The following is a 14,703-nucleotide window of genomic DNA, read 5'->3' as shown; positions in this document are numbered from 1 at the left end:
GCCTGGTCTATATAGTGAGCTCCAGCTAAGGCTACACATACAGAGACATCCTGTCTCAAAAGCAAGCAAACAAACAACAAAAATAAAGCATGGAGCGCAGAGCCAATCCCATATAAATCAGTATCATTTAATATTATTATTTCGACACCATTGCTGTCATTACTTAGTACCATTACGCCTTTAGTTCCCACAACCCACCTGGGCATGGGTATAGTTTGCCCGCACTTTTCAGAACCAGCAGCCCCGAAAGGTGGGTACTCTGCCTACACTCCTCAGGTCTCGGTGGCGCCGCTGCCTCCGCCTCCAGTCCGCCCCGGTGCTCCATCCGCACCGGGTTTTCCAGGGCGGCCGGGGTCAGGGCCTGGTTCCGCGCCTCCGACTCCCGCGCCGGGCTTTGCGCGCCGCCGCGGCCTGTGGGGCCGGTGGGGCGGGGCGGGGCGGCGTGAGGAGGGAAGTTGTCGAAGTTCGGGGGAGACTCCCGGCCGCCGGCCTCGCCTACGGCCTGCCCCTCCGCCTCCTTCCCGCCCCGGGGCCCCGGCCGCCCGTCCTTCCTTCCCCTCCCGTGCATGATGGAAACACCATGGCTGCGGCAGTCCAGCTCTCCCTGACACAGGTAACGCCGCCCGCCGCCGGTCTGCCCGGCTCGACCCGCCGGGCTTCCCCGGCCCTCCCCCACCGCTCTCGGGCGCTGGCGCGGCGGCGGCGGCCGCCCTCGGGCCGCACGGCGGGAGCGCGTGTGGGGAGCGCGGGCGCCATCCCGAACCGGAGCCCCGAGCCCCGAGCCGCGGCCGCCGCGCCCCCGCCCCGGGTTCCCGGGTCCCCGGGTCCCCGGGCGCTCGGCTCCGCCCCGCGCGGCTCCCACCCCGCCGCCGTCTCCGCGGGTCCCCGCGCCGCTCTCCTCCCGGGAAGTTTCTCTTCGGGCCTGACGGGCCGCCAGGTGAGCTCCGGTGGGGCTCGCGCGGTGCGAGGCTCGCCCTCGGCGGCGCAGGGTCCCTCAGCTTTGCTCAGCTCGGGCGGGCGGGAGTGCCCGCTGCCGAGTTTCCCCCAGATCCCCCCCCGAGTCAGCCTCACTTTCAGAAGTCGTGTCCTTGCCCAGGTACTTGCCCCGCTCGCGCCTTTCCCTCCTGGGCAGGTTAACTTGTGCGCAGACCCCCCCCCCCCCTTTGCAGACTTGGCCACCCGCGAGGGGCAGTCTCAGATCGCCGTCCCAGGAGGTCACAGCGTCAGCCTTCAGCAGGTGGGGCGGCTCGGTCCGCCTCGCTGCCGGCATCCACCGGGGAGATAACTTTGTCCTCGGACGGGTTCTGCCAAAAGCTCTTTTCTCTCTCTGACTCCCTCCCTCCCTCCCTCCCGAGCCCCATCCTGGAGTTTCATAGGAAGCCTCTCTGAACATCCTTCCCTCGGGAGAGCCCAGAGGTCTCCGTTTCTTTAAAACCCTAGAGCAGTCATCTCACGACGTCCAGGAGGATGAGGTGCCACACACCTGCCATTGCGGAAATCCATCTTCACTGTCCAGAAGTTTGCCCTCCCCAGAGCGGGTGGCTGTGCCCACCGCAGCCATAGAGCCTGCCCTGTGATAGCTCCCTGCCATCTTGTCTCCTCGGCCCAGATTTGCCTGTACTTAAGCTAAAGCTTTACACTTAAGGTAGGGCATGTGTTTGAACAGTAGACTCCTTCTGTGTTATCATAAAGAGGTCTTGAGGTGGTTTTTTCCCTAGCATTTTGGGATAGAGAGAAAAAAGTGTTTCCCCCAGGAACCAGGATGAGATTTTTATTTACTTACTTATTTTTGAAACAGGGTTTCCTGTAGACCAGGCTGGCCTTGAACTCACTATGTAGTCACGAATGACCTTGAACTTCGAATCATTCTGCCTCCATCTCCCAAGTGCTGGGATTTTAGGCTGGACCACTATACTATTTATTTATTGCCGAAAATCAAACCCAGGGCTTCATGCCGGCTAGGCAGGCACTCTACCAACTAAGCCATATCCCCAGCAACGTGATTTTATATATGCCATATGTCTCTCTCTCTCTCCCCCCTCCCTCCCCCTCCCTTCCTCTTTCTCAGACACACATACACACATCTCTTCAGGTAAAAGAGTTTCGGTCTACAGGAATAGCCTCATAAACTTCACTTTACATTTCCAAGTTTATTTCCCCTGGGTCATTGTGTTTTGATCAGCAGATAACAGGGAAGCATTTTTAAGATGGAGCCTTTAGCTGGTCTTGTCTTGGTCATGAATGTGTTTGGAATGGTCTTTCTGAAACTCACATTTGAGGAATGGAAACATTGACTTTTGGGTGTTGACTTTCTGAGTCTAGTTAGTGACCTGCCTTAAACATGATCCCTGTTGGCAGTCTGGTGTATTCTGACTCTGGTGTATTCTGACTCTGTTGGCCAATTCTGGCAGTTTCCCCTCTCTTAAAGATTTTGTTCCTGTGAAGACTTCTGTAGAACTGCTTCTTGGTTGTGTGCCTACTTGATTTTCTCCTTGGATGGGACTATTTCTTGTTTCTGTTTACTATTATTCATCTCTGGAAATTTGCTTCGGGCCCTTACTTTTATAGTCACTTCGACAATTTACATATGTTCTCGTGGTTATATATTTAGGTGTTAACGTGTATCCAGAGTGAATGCTGAATCAATAAGGGGAATTGTCCTTTAGTATCTCACATTTGAATTTATATTGATAAGCCAAATAAGTCGATTTAGAATATTTTGATATTACAATACCAAGATGCAGTGAGATTATATTGTAAAGGCACAGAAACCTGTTTTTAAATATTTACATCTTCCTTTAAAACTTAGTAAACTTGTGGTTTTTAGATTTAATTAATGTGTATGAGTGTTTTGCCTGCGTGTATATATGTACATATGGGCACATGTATGCCTGGTCGGAAGAGTGTCAAATCCTCGGGAACTAGAGTTGTGGATGAACCACCACGTGAGTACTGGGAACCGAACCTGGGTTCTCTGCAAGAGCAACAAGTGCTCTTAACTTAAGCTAAGCCATCTCTACAGCCCCTGGTTTTTATATTTGTGTGTGTGTGTGTGTGTGTGTGTGTGTAGCACTATGTAGCCTTGGGTGCCTGGAACTCTGTAGATCAGGCAGGCCTCGAATTCATAAGAGTTATAGCTACCTCTGTTAGATTTAATCTTTTTTTTTTTAAAGTTAAATTAATTGGGTCTTGTAGCTAGAGTTTTCCTGCCTGGCCCACAGTCAGGGCAAATCTCTCTCACCTGCCAGTCCCACAGCCGTCAGACCCGACCAAGTAAACACAGAGACTTATATTGGTTTCAAACTGTATGGCCATGGCAGGCTTCTTGCTAACTGTTCTTTCAGCTTAAATTAATCCATTTTTATAAATCTATACCTTGCCACATGGCTCGTGGCTTACCGGCATCTTCACATGCTGTTTGTCATCGTGGCGGCTGGCAGTGTCTCTCTGACTCAGCCTTCCACTTCCCAGCTTTATTCTCCTCCTTGTCCCGCCTACACTTCCTGCCTAGCCAATGGCCAATCAGTGTTTTAATTATTGACTAATCAGCAACACATTTGACATACAGAACATCCCACAGCAGGGTCTGCTGGCACATACTTGTAATCCCATTACTTGTGAGTTGGGGGCAGAAGGAATACTGATGGTTTGAGACTAGTGTGAGCTACATAGCATATAGTTAAGCCAAGGCAATGCAGAGAGACTGTTTAAAAAAGTGTGTGTAGGGTTGGGGATTTAGCTCAGTGGTAGAGCACTTTCCTAGCAAGCGCAAGACCCTGGGTTCGATCCTCAGCTCCAAAAAAAAAAAAAAAAGGTCCAGGACAGTATGTTCTACACATTAAGAAACACAGTCTCAAAAAAAAGTAAAAAAGTGTGTGTGTGTTGTATGTGTGTGGTGCATGCACGTGAGTGCGCAGGTGCATATGCCTGTTGGAGTGCATGCTGAGACCAAAGGAGGATGTCAGGTGTCTTCCTGTATTACTTTCTGCCTTGCTTCCTTGAGGCAGGTCTCTCAGTGAATGAGAGCTTGCCATTTTGGTTAGATGGGCCAGCTAGGCAGTGAGTTCTTGAGATCTGCTTGCTCTGGCTCTCCAGTGCTGGGGTTACTGGCATGCTCAGCCATGCTGGGCTTTTTATGTGGGTGCTGGGAATTTGAATTCTGCTCTTTATGCTTACATAATGTTTTTGCCTACGGAGCCATCTTCTCAGTTCCTCAAATTTTTATTTAAAAAAATTTTTTTAACCGCTTGAACTAAGTCAAGTCAGATAGTGGTGTAGCCTGGTTTCATATTCATTATTGATCTATTTATGTTACCTTCCATTTCTCTTTTCTACTCTTCTAAGAGTCAGACAAGTGAACTCAAGTGAGAGATTCTTCAGGGCAGAGGTGTGGAGGGAAGGCAGTGTCTGGCTATGTTGCTCATTCTGGCCCAGGTTCTTAGATTTAAGTGATCCTTCTGTCCCAACTCTCCCAAGAAGCTGGCATTATGGATGTGTGCCACTGGGCCCAGTAAAGAACATTTTTAAAGCTCATCTCTTTCTCCAGTTGTTCATTTGGAAGAAAGTGATTGATAACTCTGTGTCTGTGTGAGACTGTTTGACAGTTAGGAAGATTAATCAGGAACTAGTTTCTGTCTCGGGCAGTTAGATGATCAATTTGAAGTAGGTTCACTTCATTTATATTTACTCGTTCAGTGAGCAAGCGTGTGTGTGTGTGTGTGTGTGTGTGTGTGTGTGTGTGTGTGTGTGTGTGTCTTTGAGACAGGGTCTCTAGCCCTGGCTGTCCTGGAACTTGGAGTTCTCTGTAGACCGAGATGATCTGGACTTACTAGAGATCAGCTTGCCTCAGCCTCTCAGGTGCTAGGATTAAGTGAATACGCTATGCTTGTCTTCTGCAAATTTTTTAAATATTAGTGTAACACACTGAATTGGGGATGGCTTTTTAGCTTTTTGGCCCTTATCACTTAAACAAAAATAACAAATTGGAGAAAAATGTGAAAAATGTTTTAGTTTATGCTTCCCTTTCCTTTTGAATGCCTGCCAAACATTCCTCTCTTTCTTTACCAAAAGAGTGAAATTAAGTTTTGCCTTCTAGAGATGATAGAATACTAGATTAAGAAAGTGAGTGTTATTTTCAGCTTTACCAATAGATATTGCATTGAGTAAAACCTGTAGGTGTCTGCTCTCTTAGCCTTGAAAATGGATCCACGTTGGTTAGGAGCACTGGCTGCTCTTCTAGGAGAACCTGTTTCAATTCCCAGCACCCATATGGTAGTTAACAGCCCTCTATAAATTAGTTCCAGGGAGTGTGACCCCATCTCCTGGTCTCCCCAGGCACTGCACTTAGGAGGTGCAGATATACTTGTAGGCAAAACATCTATACACATAAAATAAGTGGATTAAAAATTATCTAACAAATAATGTTGAACATTTGCTATCTGCCAAAAATTATAATCTTAGACTATACTAACAAACAAAATTTTGTAGAATATTATTTTAAGGTGTGTTACTTTTGTTTTTGTTGCGTTTATTTAACTCTGTGAATCTGTGTTACTGTGCCTGTCTAAAACACCTGATGGTTTAATAAAGAACTGGCCAATAGCAAGGCAGGAGAAAGGATAGGCAGAGCTGGCAGGCAGAGAGGATATATATAGAAGGAGAAACTGGGAGGAGGGATCTAAGATCTAGGAGCTGGAGGAGGAGGCCTCCTTCAGGGGCCAACCACCCAGCTACACAGCAAGCCACGGAACAAGGGTAAGATTTACAGAAGTAAGAGAACTGGAAAAGCCCAGAGGCAAAAGGCAGACGGGATAAATTAAGGAAAGCTGGCTAGAAACTAAGCCAAGATAAGGCTGGGCATTCATAAGTAAGACTAAGCTTCATGTGTGAATTTATTTGGGAGCTGGGTGGCAGGCCCCCCAAAAAAAGAGAAAAAACAAACAAACAACAACAAAATAATTTTTGAAGCTTAAAGACAAAAAATGAAGAGCTTAAATTTTAATAGGGGGGTTTGAACATTATTACATACTTATCCAGCTCTAACATAACACTCTGTTTTGTAAATCATACCCAATGATGTGTTGATTTTCCCACAGTACTTAGTACAGCACAGCCTTGTTTCTCCTTTCAATTTTCACTTTTCTTTTCTTGATGAAAAATTCAAATAGTAACATGATGGTTCAGGCAAATCCCAGCACGTGAGAATCTGAGACAGGATTATTGTGAATTTGAGGCCAGAATGGCAACAAAGTAAACTGCAAATCAGCTTAGGCTACAGAGAGCTTCTATCTGAAAAAACAAAATATTCCTAGATGAAGAGCTACAGGCAGTTAATGCAGAGAGAGGGAGAATTAGTCTTTCCTAGGGATGAACCCCCTAATTGGTTATCTAATACCAAGTCACCAGCCCAAAAAACATATATATGAGCCATACTCAGCACATTGTATTTACATATCTATTCATTCACATATATATATATATGTACATGTGTGTGTGTGTGTGTGTGTGTGTGTGTGTGTGTGTGTGTGTGTATGTATAGTAATAAAAAGAGGCCATGAATTTGAGGGGAGGAACTGGACTTGGGTGGGGTTGGAGGAAAAAAAGGTGGCCCAGTTGGGAGGGTGGGGGTGAGGAAGTGATGTAAATACAGTACATACATGAAATTAAAAACAACTTAGGGAAAACTTGAATGAGAGAGATCTGATTTTTGCCTTTTTTTTTTTTTTGGTAGATTATAGAAAAGACAGGTAACATTTTCATTTCTTTCTTTTTGAGCACTTCGTAACAAACCCAGAGCCTTATGAATGCTACTGCTGGGTATTTGCTCATCGACTTTCACTGTGCAGCCCTGCTGGTCTGCATCTAACAGAGATCAGTCTGGTACAGCCTCCCAAATGCTGGGAATAAAGGTGTGCACTATACCTGGCCTAGTAAATTCTGTCTTAGTTAAGGGTTACCATTGATGTGATGAAACAACATGGCCTAAAGCCAGTTGGGAAGGAAGGGGTTTATTTGGTTTATACTTCCATATCAATGAAGGAAGTCAGGAAAGGAACTTAGACCAGGGCAGGATCCTGAAGGCAGGAGCTCATGCAGAGGCCATGGAGAAGTGATGCTTACTGGCTTGGTCAGCCTGCTTTCTGATGAAACCCAGGACCACCTGCCCAAGAGTGACCCCACCCACAGTGGGCCCCTCCCCCTCATCAATACTAATTAAGAAAATGCCCTACAGGCTTGCCTGCAGCCAGATTTTATGGAGACATTTTCTCAGTTGAGGTTCCCTCTTCTGAGATGACTGTAGCTTGTATCAAATTGATATAAAACTAGCTAGCACAACTTTTTAAAGTTTTGCTTGCCTTGAATCCTAGTACCCTGGAGGCAGAGGCAGGCAGAACTCTTGAGTTGGGGCCAGCCTGGATTACATAGTAGAGATGCTGTTTAAAAAACAAAACAAAAGCCAGGCGGTGGTGGCGCATGCCTTTAATCCCAGCACTCAGGAGGCAGAGCCAAGCGGATCTCTGAGTTGGAGGCCAGCCTGGGCTACCAAGTGAGTTCCAGGAAATGGCGCAAAACTACACAGAGAAACCCTGTCTCGAAAAAACCAAAAAAAAAAAAAAAAAAAAAAAAAAAAAAATTTCAATTGTCCATTTCTTTTTTTTTAAAGATTTATTTATTTATTATATATACAACATTCTGCCTTCATGTATCCTTGCATGCCAGAAGAGGGCACCAGATGTCCTTATAGATGGCTGTGAGTCACCATGTGGGTGCTGGGAATTGAACTCAGGACCTCTGGAAGAGCAGCCAGTGCTCTTAACTTCTGAGCCATCTCTCCAACCCCCCATTTCTTTTTCTAATGTCTCTATCCCTACTAATACTACTCTTAGCTCCTTTTGCTTTTTTCCTATTTGACAGAAGTGGTACTTCAGTTAATAATTCATTTTACAAATGGGGGAGGTAACTTATGTAAAGCAAGAAGTGGTTGGTAGAGCTAAGTTTTTGTTGGTGGTGGGTGGGTGGTTTGGTTGTTACTTAGCCCATAACTGTGGCTCTGTAATAAGGTTGGCCTTGAACTCTAGATCTTTGTTGCCTTAGCCTCCCAGATGCTGAAAGAACAGGCACATACAATTCCTGACTGAGATCTAAGATTGGAACTAAGATGCATGAAACTAAAGGCGTTTCATTATACTGTTTTGCGTACTAGATGTATAGCATGTCTGATTCGTGTCTTTAAAACAACTGTTTTCAGTGTGTGCTTTGTTGTTTTAGTTGGGTGGTAAGTTTCTTTTTTCTTCTCAAGACTATGTAGCTCTTGCTGGTCTGGAACTTGCTGTGTAGACCAGGCTAGCCTCAAACTCATAGAGATCTGCCTGCCTCTGCCTCCTGGGTGTTGGGATTAAAAATGCCCAGCCCAGTAGTAAGTTTCTTGAGGAAGGAATCTGTAACTTGCAAATCTTGGGTGCTTTTGTTGGTATCTGGATATGGTTGTGGGTGTATCATACACTCCATTATGAGCTTTTTATTTTTATCAAAATATGGTGTAATTACTATCTTAAATACTTATTATTCAGATTAAATTGAAGTTTTCTTATCTTGGTATATAGAATTTTTTTTTTGAAGGTTTAGGGCTCTGTGTGCTTGTTGGGTCCAGTGTTCTACCACTGAGCTAAACCCATGGTCCAGCTTTGTTATTTAACAGGTTCTCACTGTGAAGTACTGGCTGGCCCTGAGCTTACATAGACCAGGATGGCCTCCAACTTAGAGTCTCTTGTCTCTGCCTCCTGGGTACAGGGATTAATAAAGGTGTGTGTAGCTAGAGTTTTCCTGCCTGGCCCACAGTCAGGACAAATCTCTCTCACCTGCCAGTCCCATAGCCACTCAGACCCGACCAAGTAAACACAGAGACTTATATTGGTTACAAACTGTATGGCCGTGGCAGGCTTCTTGCTAACTGTTCTTACAGCTTAAATTAATCCATTTCCATTAATCTATACCTTGCCACATGGCTCGTGGCTTACCGGCATCTTCACATGCTGTTTCTCATCTTGGCGGCTAGCAGTGTCTCTCTGACTCAGCCTTCCACTTCCCAGCCTTATTCTCCTCCTTGTCCCGCCTACACTTCCTGCCTAGCCAATGGCCAATCAGTGTTTTATTTATTGACTAATTAGCAACACATTTGCCATACAGAACATCCCACAGCAGGTGTGTGTCTCCACCAGCCAAGATTTATTTTTTTATTTTTTATTTTTTGGTTTTTCGAGACAGGGTTTCTCTGTGTAGTTTTGCACCTTTCCTGGAACTCCCTTTGTAGACCTGGCTGGCCTCGAACTCACAGAGATCCGCCTGGCTCTGCCTCCCGAGTGCTGGGATTAAAGGCGTGCGCCACCACTGCCCAGCAATAAGATTTAATTTTTATAATAATTTTTTTAAAAAGTATTTTCTGTGTGTTCAAGTTTGATGCCTATATATCTCAATTTTGAGGAATTGGTTCTCTCCTACTATGTGATTCTAGGGATCAAATTCAGGTCCTTAGACTTTCAACAAGTACTTTAAACCAGAAGGACTTGTAAATTGTTGCTTAAAAAACAAACCAAAAACCTACTGTATGACCTAAAACCAATACGTACGCTGGCAGGCTAAGACTGGAGAATCTATGTTTGAGACTAACCTTGACTGCATAGTAAGTTCTAGGCCAGTCTTAGAAGCATAGTGAGACACTATCTTAAAAAAATGAAACAAAACAAAGACTGAGTGTATTGGTGAACATCTGTAATTTTAAGTGCTGAGTGTAGTGGCAGAAGGATGATCAGGATTTCAAGATCATTCTTGGTTACATGGCAAGTTCATAGTTAGCCTGGGTTATATGAAAAACCCTGTCTTAAGCCAAAACCCAAACCACAAACAACAGAAATCCCAAATCAAACCCAGAAGCCCCAAATGCAGTAAGTAGTATAAGAATGCTTTATTTATTTGAGAAAGGGTTTCCTTGTGTTTTCTAGACGGACCTGGATTTTGTAATCTTCCTGCTTCAGCTTTTTAGAATGCTGGGATATGTAGTTTTGTTGTTGTTGGCTTTTTAATTTTAAGAATGATAAAATTTTGTTACAAAAAATTTGGAAATTGGAGGGGAACATCTCCAATAACTTCAATTTCTGGTACTTATTTAATCTGTTCATTTATTTTGAGATTTGATCTCTCTTTGTAGTCCAAGATGGTCTTGGAGTTCCTGTGTCAGTCTCTTGCTGATATTACAGGTGTGTGTCATTTTGAGTTTATTTTTAATTTCATAAAAAACCGGAATGTGTAGTTGGGCAGTGGTGGCTCAGTGCCTTTAATCCCAGCACTTGAGAGGCAGAGGCAGACAGATCTCTGTGAGTTTGAGGCCAGCCTGGGCTACAGAGCAAGTTCCAGGACAGCCAGGACTACACAGAACCCTATAGGGATGAAAACAAACTCGCCACATGTACTAGTAAACATATCAATTTATTGCTTCAATTTAACAGTTATGACAATAAATACAGGGTAGAGTGTGAGAATTACAACCTGTTTTCACAATCAGAAAAGGAATATTACTCAACATGACAGATTTGAGTTTATATTATGGGAAAGGTGCAATGATGATTTTTTCCCTTTTTTTTAACCTCATATTTTTTATATTGAGTATATTTAGTATACTCAGGAAATCTCTGCTTACTCCAGAGACACTAACTAGTCATTGTTAAAATGGTTCAGCATGTTCAGCACTTGGGAAGGATTGGGTTAGTTAGTTGGGTTTGTCCAGTAGTGTCTCAGGTACAATTAAGAGTGCATTCCTTTGTTTTCATTTGTTTACAAGCTAATGTTAGTAACAGGCTCGTATACTGTCTCCAGTCACCTCATTTTAAATGTTCATTATGGCATTTCACTTGCATTCCAAAGAAATATAAAAACTTCTTTGTGAATTTGGGTTTTAATAACATTGTAACTCTGGAAACAAAAGCAGAAAAATAGTTTCCCAGAGATTCTAATTTTTTTGAGAATTGGTAGAAATTAATAAAAGAAAATGTTAATTAGACAAACCCATATGATAGAATTTCATTTTAAATCATTTTAATTCTCACTAACAAAATGTGCCTTCATTTAAAAATTATCTTTAGGGGCCAGTGGGGGTTCAGTGTAGGTAAAGGCCTTTGCTGTTAAGCCTGATTATCTTGGGTTTGATTCCCAGGACCCACATGGTGGAAGGAGAGACTGACTAAGGCAAATTCTGTTCTGACTTACACACTGGTATGTGTGCTGACACAGTCTCACACAGTGGTTTTAAAAAAAACGAAAAAACAAAAAAAAAACAAGTTATCTTAGTTATTAGAAGGTTTAAATAGTCTGAAGGACTTTATAATTTGGATGCATAAGTGGAAAATTAAATTCAGAAAAATGATTTTAGTTAAACATACACAGGAGAAAGACTGGAAGAAAAAAACACTTAGGATTTTATAATAGCATTAATTATAGCTTTTAGTTACCTCACCTTTAATAGTGAGGATGTATTCCTTCTGTTAGCAACTGATTTAGCATTTTTATATGACACTTGAAAATTTACTCCTTTAAATTGACATCAATGACAAAGTAAAACTATGTTCTAAGATTGCACCTGCGTTTAGATTTCATTTCTTTTCTGTCTCTCCCCATCCCCTTGCTGGCCCCTGTTTATTCCATGTTGGCCCAGAACTTGTGTTGTAGCTGAGGATAACTTTGAACTTCTGATCCTCCTGCCTCCACCTCTCAGTTGTGGGATCTTGTGCTACTACACCTGTTTTTATGCCATAATAGAGCCACACTACCAACTGCATCACATCCTGGTGTCCTTAGTATAAGAATTAAATTTCTTTTTAAATGCTGGAGATTAAACCCAGGGCCTGAGCGTTCTAGACAAGTGCTCTAACACTGAACCACACCTCCTACTCTTAAGCGTTCTTTAAAAAAAAAAAAAATTAAATTAATCTAGTTTACTCAGTTGTGTTTGTGTGTGTTACTAAGAATCCAGCTCAGAGCCTGGCACATACTAGGCATACACTGTCACATCTGGTGGATTTAATTTTAGATAATCTAATCTTTGTGTTTAGAGAAATTGATCAGAGAAATGATGATAATTATAATTGGTTTGGAGAATTCAGTTAGAAGAGTAATTTATAATTTTGTGTTCTTTATAATTTACAAGGTATTTTATACTCTTTCATTTGGTCTTTATAATAACCAGTGAGCCAGGCTGTTATCATCACTTCGAATTGGAGGTACTGAGGCTCATAATGTGGGATGTAAGTTTTATCTTCAGAGATAAAAGGGAACATGAGTCTAGGTCTGAAAAAATAATACAATTAGTTCTAGTTTACTGCCTGCTCTAGGCCCTTTGTCCATTTCCCAGAAGCAGCTACCTGTGTGTATTTTCTATAATGATCTTTTTCTTTTCTTTCTCTGATGGTGTTTTTTAAAAAAAATGTTTTGATATGCTGCTATTTTACAACTTTACTATTAATTTTAGTTTGTCTGATGTAGGAAGTTCTGTGTTAGTGCATATTTAAAGCATTTCAGGGTAATCCTGTGTATGAATATTCTCAGTTTAGTTAACTTAGTCAACCTAATGATGGGCATATCTGTTGTTTTAGTCTTTTGTCAGTAGCATTGCAGCAAATATTTTACATATTCTTGTGCCTTAGTTACATGAGTTAGTTTTTGGTGGATGTAATTATTAGGTCAAATGGTTTAAATTTTTTTTTTTTTTTTTTTGGTTTTTCGAGACAGGGTTTCTCTGTGTAGTTTTGTGCCTTTCCTGGAACTCGCTTTGGAGACCAGGCTGGCCTCGAACTCACAGAGATCCGCCTGCCTCTGCCTCCCAGTGCTGGGATTAAAGGCGTGAGCCACCACCGCCCGGCTAAATTTTTTATTAAGAAATTTTTTTATTCATTTTACATACCAACCACAGAGCCTCCTCTCTGGTTTAAATGTTTTTTTTTTTTTAGATTTATTTTTCATATATGAGTGTTTTACTTGCATGTGTGAATGTGCACCATGTGCATAGTGCCTAGTGCCTCTGGACGTCAAAAGAGGGCATCATAGTTGTGAGCTGCCATGTGGATGCTGGGAAATCAAACTTAGATTTAATGCAACAAATGCTCTCTCTCTCTTTTTTTTTTTTTTTTTTGGTTTTTCGAGACAGGGTTTCTCTGTGTAGCTTTGCGCCTTTCCTGGATCTCGCGCTGTAGACCAGGCTGGCCTCGAACTCACAGAGATCCGCCTGGCTCTGCCTCCCGAGTGCTGGGATTAAAGGCATGCGCCACCACCGCCCGGCTCTCTTTTTTTTTTTTTTTAAGATTTATTTATTATGTATACAGTGTTCTGTCTGCATGTATGCTTGGATGCCAGAAGAGGGCACCAGATCTCATTATAGATGGTTGTGAGCCTCTGGGAATTGAACTCAGGACCTCTGGAAGAGCAGCCAGCAGCCAGTGCTCTTAACCTCTGCGCCATAATCTCTCCCATCCTCAAAGGGCATATTTATGCTATATCTTGCTAACACTGTTTAAGAATGCTATTTCTTGCATAGCTTTATCAATATAGTATATATGTATATTAGACTTTTAAACAGTGTCAGTTTGACATAAAAATTAGATTTTACCATTTCAGTTTGTCATTTCTTTAAGTATGTGTAAGGTTGAAATTGTTACTATTATTATTGGTAAACTGTTTAAGTTTTGTGTGTTTAAAATTCATAGCCTTTCACTCAGAACTTTTGCCAGATCTAGATTTTTTGTTTTTTCTTTCATTGCTGGATATTGAACCCAAGGCCCTATGTGTGCTAGGCAAGTGCTGTACCACTGAAGTTTATTTCTATATAATTTTTTAAAAAATTATGTGTCTAAGTGTTTTTGCTGCCTACATGTACATATGTATGTTTGTGTGTGTGTGTGTGTGTGTGTGTGTGTGTGTGTGTGTGTGTTTGCGAGTGTGTGTGCATGTGTGCCCTATGGCCGTGGAGGTCCGATAAGAGTGTCACTTTCCCTAGAACTGAAGTTACAGATGGTTATGAACATGTGGGTGTTGGGAACTGAATCTGGATCCTCTGTAAGAGCAACAAGTGCTCAAGTGCTCTTAACTGCTGAGCCTTCCTAGTCCTAAATGTAGGTTTGTTTGTTTGTTTTTTTTTTTTTTTTTTTGTGTGTGTGTGTGTGTGTGTGTGTGTGTGTATGTGTGTGGTTTTTGTTCTTGTTTGTATGTGTGTGGGGTTTTTTTTGAGACTTTTGAAACTTCCTCTGACTATGTAGACCAGGCCAGCTGGGAACTCACAGAGATTTGCCTGCCCTGCCTCCCGAGTGCTGAGATTAAAGGAGTGCACCATCACACTCAGAAGCAGAGACAGAATAATATATAATATTTCTAACAGTATCTCTACACTGCCCCTGAACAGCTCTGTGATCTTGGGCATTCTGTTTAATCTCTAGCTTAGTTGTTTATTTGTATAGTAGAAATAAACTATCGATCATTTAGGCATGTTGTGAATACAAAATGAACTGATGAATGAAAAAAAGTTATGAATGTATTAGTCAGGGTTTTCTAGAGCAGTGATTCTCAACCTTTGGGTTGCAACCCCTTTGTGGGGGAAGGAGTTCCATATCAGATATCTTGCATATCAGATATTTATATTATGATTCATAACAGTAGCAAAGTTAT

General features: G+C 42.6%; 1 protein-coding gene across 1 annotated transcript in view; it reads left to right on the top strand.

The window, feature by feature from the left end:
- Positions 1-222: 222 nt before the first annotated feature.
- Positions 223-14,703, top strand: part of Eps15 (epidermal growth factor receptor pathway substrate 15) — a 113,728-nt gene continuing 99,247 nt past the window's right edge. The window contains 1 exon segment of the mRNA XM_052715063.1: positions 223-613. Coding sequence (XP_052571023.1) covers positions 581-613 — 33 coding nt within the window. The 5' untranslated portion in view covers positions 223-580.

This window comes from Peromyscus californicus, unplaced genomic scaffold (assembly GCF_007827085.1).
Source record: "Peromyscus californicus insignis strain IS unplaced genomic scaffold, ASM782708v3 Scaffold_5__1_contigs__length_169319896, whole genome shotgun sequence".
Lineage (NCBI taxonomy): Eukaryota > Metazoa > Chordata > Mammalia > Rodentia > Cricetidae > Peromyscus > Peromyscus californicus.
The sequence above is the reverse complement of the archived record's forward strand: the minus strand, read 5'-3'. Positions and strand labels throughout refer to the sequence as shown.